The sequence below is a fragment of the Castanea sativa genome, chromosome 9 (genome assembly GCF_040712315.1).
Source record: "Castanea sativa cultivar Marrone di Chiusa Pesio chromosome 9, ASM4071231v1".
NCBI lineage: Eukaryota > Viridiplantae > Streptophyta > Magnoliopsida > Fagales > Fagaceae > Castanea > Castanea sativa.
This window is the reverse complement of record NC_134021.1, coordinates 13,835,805-13,852,659: the sequence shown is the minus strand read 5'-3', so window position 1 is coordinate 13,852,659 and position 16,855 is coordinate 13,835,805. Positions and strand designations below refer to the sequence as shown.

Below are 16,855 nucleotides of genomic sequence, written 5' to 3'. Positions count from 1 at the left end.
TTTTTTCTATTTTACACTTCCACTTTTATAAAACACCCACATCAGTTTATCTATTCTACACATTTATTCAATAAAATATTCATTCTTTTTACATTTTTTATTATTTCATTCCCTCCCTCACTGCCCTTCTCTCTCATAGACTCACAGTCCATCACTACCAACGATCACTCCACCCCCAGCCACCATCGTCTCCACCCAGCAAAACCCATCAAAACCACAGATCAATACCCATCAAAACCACAGCAGCTATTGGTCGCTCTCTTTGCTCTGTGGTAGCCAGTGTAATCTAATTTCAATCTGACCGTGAATATAATTATTATTTTTTTTTTTAATTCTGATGTGTCACAGTTGACCATTGACGTGGTAAGAAAAATAATTTTTTATTATTTCGTTTGACACATCAGATTTTTCTATCCAAAAGATAACGGTAGAAACTAAATTGACACAATATTAAAAGGTGAAGGACTAAATTGACACAATTGAAAGGTTAGGGATCAAATTAACAATTGATGTAAAAGATAAGGACCAACTAGGTAATTTACCCATATATTTAAAAGCAAATCCATAGAGTTAAATTACATTTCAGGTTTGTTAAACTTCTGTTTCCATGACGGTGGTGGAGTCAATCAAAAGCACAAACACAGATTCTTTGGTTGTGTGTTATAAAAGAAGAAAAAGAAGAAGAATAATGGCGAATGATCCGATCCAAATCGATATCGAAAAGCTGCCTGATGCTCTATTGTTCGAGGTCCTTTATCGACTCCCTTGCTGATGGGCTCTCCAATGTAAGTCTGTGTCGAAGCGCTGGCATTCTTTGATTTCCCATCCTCAGTTTGTTCGCAGCTACATTCACCACCGCCACCAATTCAGTAAGTCAGACACAGACCCCTTTACTCTTGTGTTACACTATGGCAAACCATTTAACAGCAATACCCTCGCTCTTCCATTCTGAAGGGGATAAAAATAGGAGACGGATATTCCCATAGAACTTGAAGGGACGGAGAGTGTGAAGACGGATCGACACCATAGGTGACGTGACTATGACGGTTCAATTTTGCTGAGAATCCGTCATGTATGAATTAATTATAGATTCCAGGTTGCATGTCATTTGATATATTTTAAATCAACTTTTGCTTTATCCCCACGCAAGCGTGCACACTTGAACTTCTTGCAACACACATTTGAGAAGACTCCTATATGGAAAGGAACTTGAGAGGGAAGTTGTATCCTAAAAGAAAGGCAATTCTACCCAATATAAATACCCCAGAAACCCTAGATATCGAGGTACGCACAATATTCTTAACTCTGGCATTCTAGGGTTGAAGAAACAAGATTCTAACTTTGACTTTCGGAGGGTTTTTGGCCGGCACCACACCGGTGCTCTCTTTTAGGTTCTCTATTTTCTTTTCGCAGGTATTGCTTTGGTTTGAGGAGTGCTTGAAACTCACTGGTGATTTTTTCGGCATCATCACATTCTATGATGATTCTGGGGACAGTGGCGGTGGCAGTGACGGACTCAATTTTCTCAACTTTCTTCCCGATATCGAACAAGCAAGAAAAGGTTATAATACCTTTTCCATTGAAGCATCGTTCAATGACTTATTGCTGGTACGAAGTTTGAGCCGTTTCGGGCATTTGGGGCCAGCCTTTTGGGATTATTGCATCTGCAATCCGCTTACCAAACAATGGATCACGCTCCCTCGCCTTCCGTTCCCGCAGAGTAACAGAGTCGTTTTGGTGGGCTTTATATGCAATCTATATAGCTGTGATAAAGAGCAGGGATGTATTATCAATGCCCATTACAGTTACAAGGTGGTACGAATTCTTTCTCCTACTGAATCCAACACTACTCAAATACATATGCAGATCTTTTCTTCCGACACCGGTGAATGGTGCGACTCTCTTGCTTCGTCACCACGCGCATTGAGTCCCTTTCGTACAAGGTCTTCGAATGCTGGTGTTGTTGCCTGCAATGGGATGCTGCATTGGGTGGACGAAAATGATAGAACGATCAAAGGCTTCGTCGTGTTCGATCTATTCAACGAAGCACAAGGATGCCGCTATATTGATCCGCCCAGTGACCTTTGCGTTGGAGACTACGTCTACACTGGAGTGTTCCAAGGGCGTCTCCGGATATTCCAAAAGCCTTTTTTTCAAAACCATAGCAATAGCCATTATTTTTCTGTTTGGGAACTCTAGGATTACAATAATGCAGGAAAATGGTGTTTGAAATACAAAATTTACTTCAAGGACATGGTTTCAGAGTACACCGATCTTGTTAAGATAGCAAACAAGATCTCGCCGCCTGGTTCATTGCTAGCTTTCCATCCAAATGTTGGCGAAATTGTTTTCTTACAATTTCACAATTACATTGTCATGTGTAACATGCGGACGAAGGTATTAACAATGGCCGGCCGACTACGAGATAGGGAAAGAATCTTATCAGGCAATTCCAGCTTGGAAGCGTACAATGTATATGCAAAATATGTCTTCGTAGTTGGGCAATCATCGTGGCCAACACCAGTTCCTCTCCCATCGAAGCGTGAATGGGATTTTCTACTTACACTCGCAAACCTTGCTTCTAAACTAGAAGAGTAGAAGAGCGCAATGAATTTGAGGGCAACCATCGCGGCCAACACCATTTCCGAAGTTTGAAAGGCTAACCATTCGAAGTGTTTTTCTTGTTCTCTTTGTTCCTTCTCTAAACTATAGTTAGTTTTTTTTTTTTTTTTTTGAGGGACTAAACTATAGTTAGTTGATACTTTAATATAGTGAAATTATGTTTTGGAATAATTGATTACCAATATGAATTTTGTAGCTGTACCATTATATATTACTTTATATATAATAATTAAAGAGTAAATATCATAGAAAGAGTAATAATATATAATGGCTGTCATGCTTTCATTCGGTAGCTTTCTAATTTATATACGTAAATCATTTTTTTGATATTTAGTATGCGTTTAGTATGGATTATTTTTTCTAACTTATTTTATTATTCAGCTTATTTTTACTATTATTCATGGACCCCACAGCATATTTTCTCGTTTTATATTGCTAATTTTTACCTTTATTTACAATACTTTTAACAAAAAATTTTCAGTTTTAGCAAAATAAATAGATTTCAAATACACTTATTCTTCATTATATATAGAGTAATATATAATGGCATAGTTCTACTATACAAGAGTTATTTATGAAATACCTCCTAAGTTTTTTTTATTAATTTGTGAAGTAGGATTTTACCTTAATTTTGTCTTCTAAGGCTTCTCATTGTTTTGCAAATAAGTAACTGCCCTAAAGATTAGATTTGTATATTCATATCTTTTATATTTAGAAAGTCTTTCACTTAAATTTAATTAAACTAAAGTGGACGAAAATACTATATTAATGTTACTTAATAAAAATGTAGCAACAATAAATGATATGCTTAAGATTTTAGATATAACTAGTCTCAAATATATATATATATATATATATATATATATATATATATATATATATATATATATTTGAATTTAAAATAGGTGCTCTCAACCCAAATATGTTTTTTTCCTATATTTAAGTAAACAAAAATGAACTGAAGTGGTCTGAATAGACTGATGTGGATACAGTTGGCCTAAATAGAATGAAGTGGACCAAATGGACAGAATAGAATCGAATGGAAACAGGGTGAATGACATGGACCGAATAGGACCAAAATAGACCGAATAGAACAAAGTATACCTATGTGGACCGAAAAGGATTAAGGGGACTGAATAAGAACGAATAGATAGATTAGGACCAAAGTAGGCATAATGGACTGAATAGGAACAAATAGGACCGAATAGAACAAGTTGGACCGAATAGCACCGAAGTGGACTAATGTCAATTGAATAGGACCAGAGTGGACAGGATGGATCGAATAGGACTAATGTGAACTAAATAGCATTGAAGTGAACATAATAGGATCAGTGTGGACCAAATGGACCGAATAAAATCAAAGTGTATCGAAAAGGATAGATGGACCAAATAGGACTTTTGAATATTTATTTATTTTTTATTGCATTTTTAGGACTCATATTTCTAAATTTTAATGTCTACTTTATTTGTATTTTTTTTAATCAAAACTAAAGAGTTTAGCTTAAATATAATAAAATTTCATACTTTTCTACCCAAAAATTAAGAAAATAAAATGAATTTTTGAGCTTAGCTTGAAAAGGCAACCTATAAAAAGAATCAATTAAGACCCAATTAGTCCAAAATGAACTGAAGAAGACTGAAATTGAACAAGTGGACCAAATTGGATTGAATGGAATTGAAATTGACCAAATTGGACTGAACATATATAAATTATTTAAGTTTCAGGGGAAAAAAATTACACATTATATTACAATTTCAAAACAATTGTTTATCCCCATATATCATGTGAGTCTGCGACTAGTATAAATAAATATGGGAATATAAAAGAGATTGAAAAGTGTCCTCTTAAATTCTTTCGTTTTGTTGATTTTGGCGACGAAGTTTTATGGTAATCCTCAGGGTTATTTATTTATTTTGATAGACAAGGTAGAATTTAAATTTACGACGTCTACTTTATAATGATCACTCTTATTATCAGGCTAATACACCAGTTAGTTTTGGAATAAACTGAGTTTGAACCTCATATTTCTTATTCAATTATGATAGACTTTTTCAGTTGAACCAACTAGAACCATTTCCCACACACACATAATTGTGAATAAAAAGAAAAGGTTAATAAGCTGGAATCTACCATCTAGTATTAAATACAACTTTTATGCATTTTTTCTATCTTAACCAATGTTTTATGATTATATATTTAGTTTTTTTTTTTTTTTTTTTGCCTATATTAATTCAGGAAGAGGGATTCAAATCTTAAGTTCTATAAAAAAGTTAGACAATATTTTTGAATTACAAGACTCTTAACAATATTTGATTATATATATTTAAAAGTGAAACTGGGATTTAAAGAACTATACCAAACAAAATTCCTTAACTTCTATTCTTGACGCGATGCTTTCTTGGAACTAATCAATCTTATTCCTACTAGGTAAAAAGGTATGCTTTTTTATAGCTATAAAAGTGAGAGAGTAGATAATAGGTACTGTAAAGTTAAAATCATTCGAACTTGGAAGTATTGTAATTTGTAAACGATCTGTTGCATTATTGGTGACAATAAGCATCCTCTGATGCACAAAAGGCAAACCTCTTGAGAAATTTATGCTTATTGTCTTCCAAATCCAATGGTTGTGTCACATTGTGAGATGATAGATCCTTTAACGATATTGCAGTATGCAATGCCAACACTTTTTTTTTTCTTTTGTCAAGTAGTAGCGATATTGATAGGTCAAGAAATCACCATTGTACCTTCCACTACAATGACATTGCAAATATGTAAGACTGTTCACTATTTTTTTCCCCAGCTATATAAACAATAATTTATTGAAAAAGAAAAAGAGAGAAACACAGGATTTTACATTACAAACCAAAAGAAGCATAATAGCATATGGACCAAGACAATCTTTATTCTTTCCTCTCCTGCTTGAAGATTCAAACAGGCAAGGTACATAGAGCAATGGGCCATTCTGCACAGAGAGATAAAGTCACAAAGCCCATCTAGCTATGTACATTGTGAGCTATAAAAAAATGAATAAGAAGAAAATCCCAGAACACAAAACTCTTTTTGGGTAAACTGTTTGATATCAACAATGAGGTATGGAATCCACCAATTCACAATTTAGTAAGTACTAATTAAGAGAATGGAAATACTATATAGAAGAAAATGATAGCAGAAGTGTTCTACAACTAGTACCAACAAAATGAAGACATGATAAGGATTGTACCCTTAAATTGCCAATGCAATCAGACACATCACACAGCTCATACAGTGTGTCAGCTTCGTTATGTAATCGTATTTCCCAACAACTGCTTTTTCAATACATAAATTTCTTGCCACTTTGTTGATGAAGTCATTATAAGGAATGTATTTTTATAAGAAACTTGTTTTCTTTTGGTACTATTATTATATAAGAAACTTTGTTTCTGCTGTTTGGACACAAAATTCACGAGTTATTTTTATGCCCAATAATATAATGGCATATACAATCTTCCACTTTCTGCATTGATACAATTATTTTCTGTACTATGAGCCAAAAGACCCCATAAGAGAGCGTTGTTAAATGTCTGTGGACCTGCATTGATGCACTATAGAGAAAAATGATGGTCCTAATAATTAAGCTTTCTGTGATAAAGTTTCCTTAAAAAAAAAAAGAAAAAAAAGGAAAAAAGCTTTCTGTGACAACTTTTGCTTTATTTCTTTCTTCAATTTTAATTTTATTTTGGATAACCTCCTACCCTTCCTTTTTTTTTTTTTTTTTTTAATGAAAGTAGTGACTAGGTAACCCAATTTTATTTTAAGCATCAATAGAGTAATAATAACAAAATCTTAGTCCCTATTTTTTTTTTTTTTTTTGGAATCAGTTATAAATCCTCAACAAGAGAGTCGGCAAAGCTTTTTTTTTTTTTCCCCTCTTCTTCTTGACAAATAATGTTTTATTGAAAGTATTGGTGGGAAGAATCAGAATATATATATATATATATATATATATATATATATATATATATATATAAAAAGCAAGCATAGAAGAAAACAAAATAGCCAAAAGTGTGAGACTGGGGTATGTGGCCTCAAATCAACACAAAGGCTTGATCAAAAATAGAATAAAGTAGCCAAAGTGCTTTCCTGTGCAACTTGCATAAAAGCTACTCCTTTTTAAAAAGAATGTGGGTAATACTGTCATTTAACAAGGACAAAATTTTTACACTTTTTAACATTACTTTATTTTCTTTCTTGGTAATGCCTTTCATATTGGTCATTCTGGTTGAAGTGTTTGGAGAGTGGGTAGGACCCCAAAAAGTAAGTGCAAGCAACATGGTGGGCTCTAGCCTCAAAAATTTAGGACCATACCCCATTCTATACACTTTACCACAGTTCTTGTGTGAGGATGAAAAAAAAATGGTGGATTAATATAAAAATACTGGCAGATAATCACAATTTGTCACATAAATTGTTGTGAAAAAGGGTGATAAAAATGGTAGTCCTACAATAACTCATTTAGCCTTCTCAGTTGCAAAAGTAATAGCAATGTCAATGCCAGTATCAGTAATTAGCAATAGCTAAAGAAAAGAGGGTAACAAAACCAATAGCAACAGGAAATTCTATTGTCATATATCACTTTTGAATTGATAATGCATAATATTTGAGGAACTTTTAGCTGAATAATCTTTTTGAATATGTTAAAGTCATCATAGATGATGGAAAAGATAACTTGATAGTGGATAAGGCACATACCCAGGAGACACCATTTTTAAAGATCTTTTTCTTCAGTAGTGCTATGGTGTTAGGGGAAAAAAAAAAAGGAATGAGATTTTAAATTAATTTTCTTGTATAATTTTGTGTATCTACTAGGGAAAAAAATTAAAAATGTTTCAAAGGTTGAAACTCTATTTTTAATAAAACTAGCCTACTTTCGGAATTAACAAAATGTCTTCTTTTCTCCACCCCCTTTCCCTTTTTTGTGGATAAATAGAGCAAAATGTATTTAACATAAAAAATCCTGAAAAACAAGCACAACCTTATCAATGGCTAGTGAATTCTCCACAAAAGGTGGTGGGTTATCATAAACAATAAAATTACAAGATTGTTGAGTTTTTATTGCGAGACTATAAGCTATGCCATTCTACCTTAAAACTAATTGGTTATGAAGAAGATAAACTCAAATCTTTTACTGCATTTTATATCACGCCTCACGAGCCTATTTTTAGAGCTATTGTAAGGAGCCAAAATATGGTCCTCCCAACAATCTTTGTCTCCTGATGACTTGTCAAATTGTAGATTGTGTCACTCCATCTCAAAATTAATTGGTGACGAGAAAAACATACTCAAGTCTTTTATGACATTCGATATAATATTTCGTGGGCTTGTTTTTAGAGTGATCATAGGGAGTCGAATTGTGGTCCCCAAACACTTAATTTAGCAAAATTGTGGAAGTAGTTGCACATTGGTTAATTTCGTAGCACACGTGTTCTTATTTTCTTCCTTTCCCCATCTTATTTTCAAAATGGTCAAATTACTACCGCATGGGATTCAATTCGCATAACCACTAGTAGGATTAATTAATCAATTAATAATAAAATCATTCTTTTCAGGCTGCACCTGACTAGGGAGATGGTTCTTGATACTGTCAGTGTTTTCACAAAATGGAAGGTCATGATGATAATATTTCACTGCCCTATTGGAGAATGTTAACGAGCATCATGAGCTTTTTAAAACGTCATGAAAAGCTAGATACTCAATTGTAATGCAGTGTCACAAGAGAGAGCAGGATTTGGATAACAGCATGACAATTTTCCAAGTTTCTTTAATTGGTATGGTACACTAGAGAATCATAAAAGTATGATGCCTTTGATGTCGACTAAAAAGAGTCCAAAGGAATAGAAAGTCTTTGGTACAATTGAAAACTGGTTTAGAGTGAAGAAAAAAAATTCTTGTCTTGTGGTTCAAAAGAATATGCAGAAGAACAAAAAGGAAAACACGCATTATAGTTACATGGATTGTTTAATTTATTATATTCACTAGTACATCTCATTAGATCTTTAACCTCAGCAAGTAATCTAGAAAAAGAGAAATCGTCATCCTCGTGAAGGAATAAAGGAAAAGAAGAATTGAGCATATGATGCTTACACTAGTGGCCTTTGGTCATGGCTTGGGTCAAGATTCGATTGTCAAACTCAATCCAAGTGGCCCTTGGTCATGGCTTGGGTCAAGGTTCGATCCTCAAACGCTTAGTATATTAATTGCCAATAAGTGTATAAATCATGTTTTATTAAAAAGGCATTAGAGAAAAGCAAACAATGTCATAGGGAGAGAGGCATTGTGAGACGGCATATCCTTTTATTTTTGGGCAAAAGAGGCACCTCATTAAAGCTAAGTAGTTTTATAGAGTCTCAGGACAGAGCCTTTTAACATGCAATGCAGCATCAAAGTCTGGAATTGAAATGACCAATAGCACCCATAGGAGTTAAAATCACTTCAAAATCAAATGCTTGATTTGCTCCTCTTTTCGTTGGTTCATTTGTGAGAAGGCATATTGGATTAGGCACCTGCTGATAGGAACTACTGTCCTCGGATCAGCTCCTTCCAATTGGGCTAATAATGCAAATGCATGCAAAGCAACCATGTTCCTCATGTTGCACCCCAGGCAGGCATTTTAATTTTCTGCTTCACTACTACAGTTCATTCTCAAAACAAGAATATTATTGAGACCAATCCTATTCTTCAGTGGGGGATAACAGTAAATATAGATTAAAATAATTAATAAACTTGATACTAGATAACCACTAACACAACTTATTTTATTGCAGAACAATCGTTATCATGCAAAGGTCTACATGTCCACCAAGTAACAGAACATAGCTCCAAGGTTTTTTTGTGTTATTTTATAACTAAACAATTTATTGAAAAGCGCCAAAGGAGACGCATCCACGTATTCGGGAAGTAAAGCTACAAGAAATTTGTTCAAATGCATATTGACAAATCACATTACGAATGATATTCACAAGTTTAAAGCTTTCAATATACCTCCACAAGATAATTATCTCGCTAATGCCCGTATCTCATCCACCATCCAAAGAGAAGTGACTGGGTGATAACTTGAGCCTATCAACCTACTATATAGTTTTGACCATGATCCTCAATGTAATCTTGTGAACAATAGCAAAATGTAAAACACATGAAAGCACAAGAAAAGGACTGCTTACTACCCTTAATTCCCCAACACACAACATAGCAGCATTAGTGATGAAAGCTACACTTCACATTAAAATAAACTTTCCTTCCAAGTTTGAATATCAATCATGATATCAACTAACTGATTTCTTTGCAGAGTCTAATTACTACGGACTAACTAAAAGTCCTTATCAACATATTCACATAAAACCATCATATAGCATGGTTTGGCATTAGATTCCTCCAGAACTCTCACTGATGTTGCATTGGCTGCATCTGAAACATTGTATTGTAAGCTCCAAACTGAGATCCGTGAAGGGTGCTCCGGAATAGATTTTGTTCCTGCAGGTTAGGTCCATATGAAGAAATCCCACAAAATGGTGTCATGAACATGTTTATATTTGCTGGGTTGAAAGCCATGGTTGTGGTCTCATATGGTGTTTTCCAGTCATATTGCTGCTGTCTACTGATAATGCCCGTCTCTAGATGCTGCTGAGGCTGCATAACCATTGCACAGTGATCTGGTGAAGGAGATCTTTTACTGTCTGAAGAAGGAGATTTAGTTTCTGGAACATTGACAGTAGTAATATCATGGATGCTAGACCTTCTCTTATCCTTCCCTCCTGAAAGCTGCCTGATAAAGTACTTCTGAGCGTGACTAGCTACCTGTGTAGGGGTCCTAGTGGTCACATAATTGCGAGCGATATTTCTCCAGTCACCTTTACCATACTTCTTGAGACCCAGCAGAAATTGCCTGTAGTTAGAATTAACACAAAATTAAAAATTTGCAGGAGGACGCTAAGAAATTGAAAGCCAGACAAATAGAAAAATGAATAATGATGAAGCGATTTTTAATAGCAAATATGAACAGTTAATCTACAAGTCAAATTTTAAACTAATTAAAACTAGATCTATCAGGAAAAATTCAATTCGCAAACATATACATCATGATATAAGGTTATCTTCAACATCTCAATTCAAACCTTTTGGTTTATAGATACGAACGAGAAAACAAATCCCATTATAGGTTCAATTGTAGTGTAAACTAGCATACAACAACAATAACTAAGCCTTAATCTTAAAAATTTAGGGTCCGGATCCTCAATAAATTAATCGAGCTCCACAATAACTCTGAGTGCTAGATTTGCCAATCATATCTCATTCACATTCCAAATTGTCAGGGCACATATTTTATACAAATTATATACCAAGGCATGCAATACCTGTGCTCTTCTTCTGTCCATGGTATCCCTTTCTTCCTTTCCTGATCAGAAGGCCGAGTAGAGGCGCCCCTCTTTCCACCAACACTATAGAATTGTTTCAAATCACCAAAGCCTTGATTGTTCACCCACTCCAGTGTGAAAGAATTACTACCATAACCAGGAATTGGAATCAAGCCCGCCTCTATGTCACTAACATCTTCTTCCAACTCCCTGTACTGTTTCATCACATCTCCTACAGTCTTGCCCGGGATTATGGCCGCAATCCTAAGCCATCGATCCGGGGTATCCTTATCGAATAAAGCAAGAGCATTCTCAAACAGCTTATTCTCTTCCAAGGTCCAATTAGTTCCCTTGCTTTCCTGATACAACCAGTTAGAATTCTGAAAATAGGAGGCTGGAGACTGAATTTCAATTTCCGGATTCATAGTTATAAGCAGTTAGACTGTACAACCAAGCACAATATCAGCTCTCTCTCTCTCTCTCTCTCTCTCTCTCTCTGGGAGTTCAAAGAGAGAGAAACCCAAGATAGGAAATGCAGAGAGAAGTGGAGGTCTTATGGCCAAAGAGGCACTAAATAAGAAGCATTTGAAAGGAATATGAGTACCTTTTTCACATAAGCATAAGGTGAGGAATAGAGAATCTAGAAAAGACCCAACTTTCCAAAACCCAAGGAAATTTCGAGAACAGTGAGAAAACAAAGCAGATCTTATTTTCCTCAAAGATAAACCCTAGACCTCCACATCAGATCCAAAACCCCACAAAAGAAAAACAAAGGAAAGCAAGGCTTAGATCAAGTCTGTGTGATAAATTTGACAACTTGAAGCTTCACAAAGTGATACACAGAACTTCCAACCATAGAAAAGAAATTAAAAAAATAAAACTAAATACTTGAAAGTTGAACCAGAATCAAAAGGAAAAAACAAACAATACCCAGTTGATAAAAATAGGAGTAGAAGCACAGAGAGAGCAGAGTGATTTCTTCAGAAATGAAGTGGTGGTTACTGGTTATAGTAATAGTGGGAAAGATTTTGGCTTTTTTTGCTTGTGGGGTTATTTTTCTTTTTTGCTTTTAGCTTGGGAGGCCAAAGCAAAACCGAAAGAGAGAGAGAGAGAGAGAGAGAGAGAGGTGAGAGTGTGAATGAAACGAATCCAAATATGTCAGCGTTTTTGTACTAGTTTGCAAGACAAGGATCTATGGAACAGGGATGAATAAAGAGACTAAAATAAGTGAGAGACAGAGATAGGTCAAAGCTGTTGAGTTGTGATTGGTTGATATGGTACTTGTGGGCGCGTTGCGGCTTAACAAGAAGAGAGAGATAGAGATAGAGAGAGAAAGAGAGAGAGACCAATCACTCCCAAAGTCTCAATCAAAATTGTGGGACTTTTTGAGAAGGACAAGGTCTGATTGGCTAACGTGCATTCGGGGCATTTTGGTAATTTAATGAAAAAATGAAAAAAGAGCCGTGTTGTTGAGGGTGTTTAGCCTGGCTTATTTTGCTAAATCTAAATTTTTTTTGTTAAGAGTATTATAGATAAAAGTAAAAATTAGTTAAAATAATATAGTGAGACATATAAATAGTACCAAAAAGTACAGTAAGGTCCTTTAATAATAACAAAAATAAACTGAATAATAAAATAAATTAATTATTTAAGCTGGAGACACGGATTGTTGACGTTTATCTTTGTTATGTCAAAATGCATGTCACTAACATCACCTCAGAATTTTTAATTATTATTAGTACTAGTATTTTTTTTTTTTGAAAGAATTAGTACTAGAATTTTGCATTAATTCTATAATTTAGGTTAAGATTCATTATAGTTTGTTTTGGTAAATCTAATTAATGAAGCATTTAAAATTCTATCTGTGGCAACTACAATCTAAATTTAATTAAGTAGACCTACCTTGGCCAATGGTGTTGACGTTTAACTGCATTATGTCCTAATGGCAAACCAAAATTATTGTTGATTCTTTGATTCAAAATTCTCTAAAGTTTATCATGAAGATTTTAAAATTTTATCCATACAATTTCAAATTAATTAATTGAATTTTACCACGTTATTCAAAAACTAGAATAGATACTTACCAGGGGAAAAAATCTCTCTTCATTATGGATGATCTTTTTTTTTTTTTGTCTTTTAAATTATTCATTTTTTTAGGGGGAAAGTTTTAATTTATAAAGTTTGCTCTTGATAATTGCAAATTCTATCCATACAATTTAAAATTGATTAATTGAATTTTACCAAGTTATTCAAAAGCAAGATCTAAGCTAATTAGGAGGGAAACAAAAATCCGTTTTTATTGTGGATGATCTTTTTGTCTTTTAATTTTTTTTTTTAGAATGAGAATTTAAAATTATAGCAAGAGAGAGAGACATAGATTTTACCCGTTGAACTAACTTGAATCTTCTTTAAATTATTCTTCTTCAATCGTAGCATAACATTATCCATTCTTTTCAACCTATCCAAGAAGATTCATATTATTCAATATTTTTTTTTGAATTCAATACTCTATTAAATAGGCGGTAGTTTTTTTAAAAATTTAAATACAAAACAAGATTATTGTTATTATAATAATCATCACTTTACAAATACCTAATACTCACTAATAATATAAAATTTGATGTGAAATTCTAAGAGAGAATATAGGGGGGCTTTGTTAGTTCATTCGGTTGCTCAAAAAGTTGAGTAAAAAAGGTAGCAAAAATAATTAGAACACATTATTGAGAGAGGGAAAAGCAAAAGATTTAAAAGATAGGAAAGAAGTTTAAATTATTGATCCAAATGAGTTCAGACAGTTATGTTAAACATATTATTTTTAATAACTGAATTACAGTCTACAAAGCAAGATCTAAGCTAAAGCTAATGGGACTATATCATACTTAATTATTGTGGGTGTCCATTAAAAGTTAAAAAGTGAGGATATCCAAAGCAGCTATTTTATTCCTTCTCTCTCCCAAAATAAACAATTGCAAGTTGAAAATCTTAACCAATTGGAAAGCAACATTTAAATTACATAAGTTGTAGGACTAATTCTTTTCATCTTTTTTATTCAAGCCGTCATCCACTTTATAAGTTACAATGATGAATCCCATAGCTTTGACAAATATTAGGGAATGATTTATGTTGGCATTTTAATTTTATTTTCATTTAATTGAGTCCTTTAAATTTTAAATTTATTTTATTCAATTTTTTTCTTTTAATTTCGTTAAAAATTGAGAGGTGCTACGTCCATAATATTTTCACAATATTTTTACAATAAATCATAGGTGATTAGTTGTTATTGGTTCAAATTTGAACATAAAATTAAGATTACTTTTTTGCCTTAATAATAACAACCAGTAACAAGATTTGCTGTAAAAATATTGTGAAAATATTGTAGACATATTATTTCTCTTAAAAAAATTTCATTAAGTATGCAATTAACTAATGAAAAAAGAAATCTCGCATAAAATTAGACGAAATGCTTGAACTGAATAAAATTTTAAACTTTGAAAACTCAATTAAATGAAATAAAGTTAGAAAACTAAAATAAATTTTAATCAAACTTAGAGAATACAATTTGCATTTTAACCTAAATCTTAATCAACTAAAAATAGTCTTATATGTTAAATTATTGATTCTTCAAAAAATTTAAACTATATGAAGATAATAAATTTAATCATTTAACTACATAACTCTAGCACTCCCATTCACGTGTGCGCTTAAACTCTATTTTAATAGATAAGACTCAACATGTGATATTTTAAATAAGAAATAAAGCAGAGGAGACAATGATCAAACTCAGAACCTCCTACTTTAATACCATATTAAATTAACGATTTTTCAAAAAATTTAAACTATTAAAACTTAAATAAATTTAACTATTTAACTACACAATTATAACATTCTAATAGTAAGAATAAAATCACTTTTATTTATATTCACTAACACTATTTTTACTTTTTTTTTTTTTTGAGAGAGAGTTTCAAACCTATGGCTTCCGCTCCTGATGATAGTTTTTTATCATCAAACTAAGACATTAATCAATTTTTGGTATAAGCGAGAATTAAACCTCAGATCTCTTATACAACCATCAGAAACTTTACCAGTTGAACTAACTGAAATCCACTATTTTTACTATTTCTTAATCACACGCACAGCCCATCATATTGATAATTATATATGCTTTTACTATTTACCTTGTGGCATATAATCAATTAATCATGATGTTGGGACGGATGCTCAGAGTCAAAATTCCCTGTCAAAATGCATTAATGTGTTGCAGTGCTACCGGCTTCAGTTGTACGGGTACAACATGCTCTAATTAATTCGGTCTTTAATGGTCCACTACACTCGTTGATAACCCATTGATGGGTTAACATCAATAGTAATAGTAATAGTAATACTTCGTCCCGTTTTAGACCCTAAGGCTGTTTGGTTGCTGTTGTGTATTTGAAACAGAAAGAGATTTTCGGTAAAAAAAAAAGTTTTAAGATTATAAATTATTTCATAATTTTTTTTATTATAATTTTGATATGGCAGATTATGAGTAATTAACTATCATTTACACATTTTCTCAAGAAGAAAAAAAAAAACTATCACTTACACATGAACTCACTATTTTTTCTTTACTAATTACATTCTGCCACATCTCAGTTGTGGCAAAAAAATGTGAAAAATTATGTAGTCCTAGACTTTTTCTAAAAAAAGTACTGGAGATAAGTCAAACTTATTTTTTATACTTAAATCTTGTATTGTTTCCATCTATTCTTTTATTTTGGTATCATTTTTTGCTTCTTCTTCCCCTTTAATTCTTTTTATGCCAACCACCAACAAATAAAAAGAAAAAGTGTTTTTTGATGTGACAAGTCAGTGATAGTAGGATTTAAAAATTTGATTTTTTTACGAAAATGCCACTTTATTCATTTTTAAGAAAATGTAAACACCAAAAAGTTATATTTAGTTTTTGTATTCAAATCCTATTTTTTATATTAAAAATAAAAATTGAATATAAATACAAAGCCAAACAAGATTTTTAGTGGTGAGTCCCACAAAAAACTGAAAATGAATACAAAATACTCCATTTTTTGCTCAAACCAAATACACCCTAAATGTCTCGATGGGAATATAAGAAATGCCAACCAATTAAATCGCGAGGCTTTTGAATCTGTCTTTTAAGTCACATAATTTCATCGCTAAGAAAAAATATGTTGAATTTTTCTCCACATTTAGTTCATTATGATTCATATAAAATTTCCAAATTAATAGTCATTTTAATTTGCTAAGGACAAATAATAGCTCAAACGTAATAATTTTGCATTTTTTTTAAAATTATTTTAGATAGATAAGATAAAATTTAAAACTATAACATTCTTTATATGATAATTATTCTTTATCATTAAATTCATATATTTTTTTTATAATTGAAATTAAATCTCAGTTCTTTTATTTGATAATAAGAGACTTCTAACATTTTGAATAAAATAAAACCTAAATTTATCAATCTTAATGAAACCTTTTGTTGGACTAATCAGAGTAACCACCCTTTTTGTATTTAATAATGTTCCTAGTCACATTAATTAATTATAAAGAAATGCAAAATGGCTTTGCTAAAGCTAGGTTACACACTTATACACACACACACACACATAGGGATCTTAGGGTCCAAATGAAATGGGGGAGCAAAAGTGGGATCTGTTGATTACTTTAACAGAAAAGGAGATTTTTCATGGTACTTGGGGCTAATGACTCAAAAGGTATGTAAAGGTTGTCATTACTCATAAACAAAATGCTAGATTAAAGAATTATTGGTTAGGTAGACAACACTGTGGACATCAATATTATACTATTCACAAACAACATTAAG

General features: G+C 32.5%; 1 protein-coding gene and 1 pseudogene across 1 annotated transcript; one reads left to right on the top strand and one right to left on the bottom strand.

Moving 5' to 3' along the window:
* The first annotated feature begins 688 nt into the window (after positions 1-688).
* Positions 689-9,560, top strand: LOC142608782 (putative F-box protein At3g23970; annotated as a pseudogene).
* Positions 9,561-9,853: 293 nt separating this feature from the next.
* LOC142610876 (transcription factor DIVARICATA) lies at positions 9,854-12,145 on the bottom strand. The gene is made up of 2 exons (XM_075782845.1): positions 11,011-12,145; positions 9,854-10,541 (listed from the first exon to the last, which is right to left on the bottom strand). Exons 1-2 carry the CDS (start codon positions 11,433-11,435, stop codon positions 10,040-10,042), a joined length of 927 nt encoding a protein of 308 aa, XP_075638960.1. The 5' UTR covers positions 11,436-12,145; the 3' UTR covers positions 9,854-10,039.
* Positions 12,146-16,855: the final 4,710 nt, after the last annotated feature.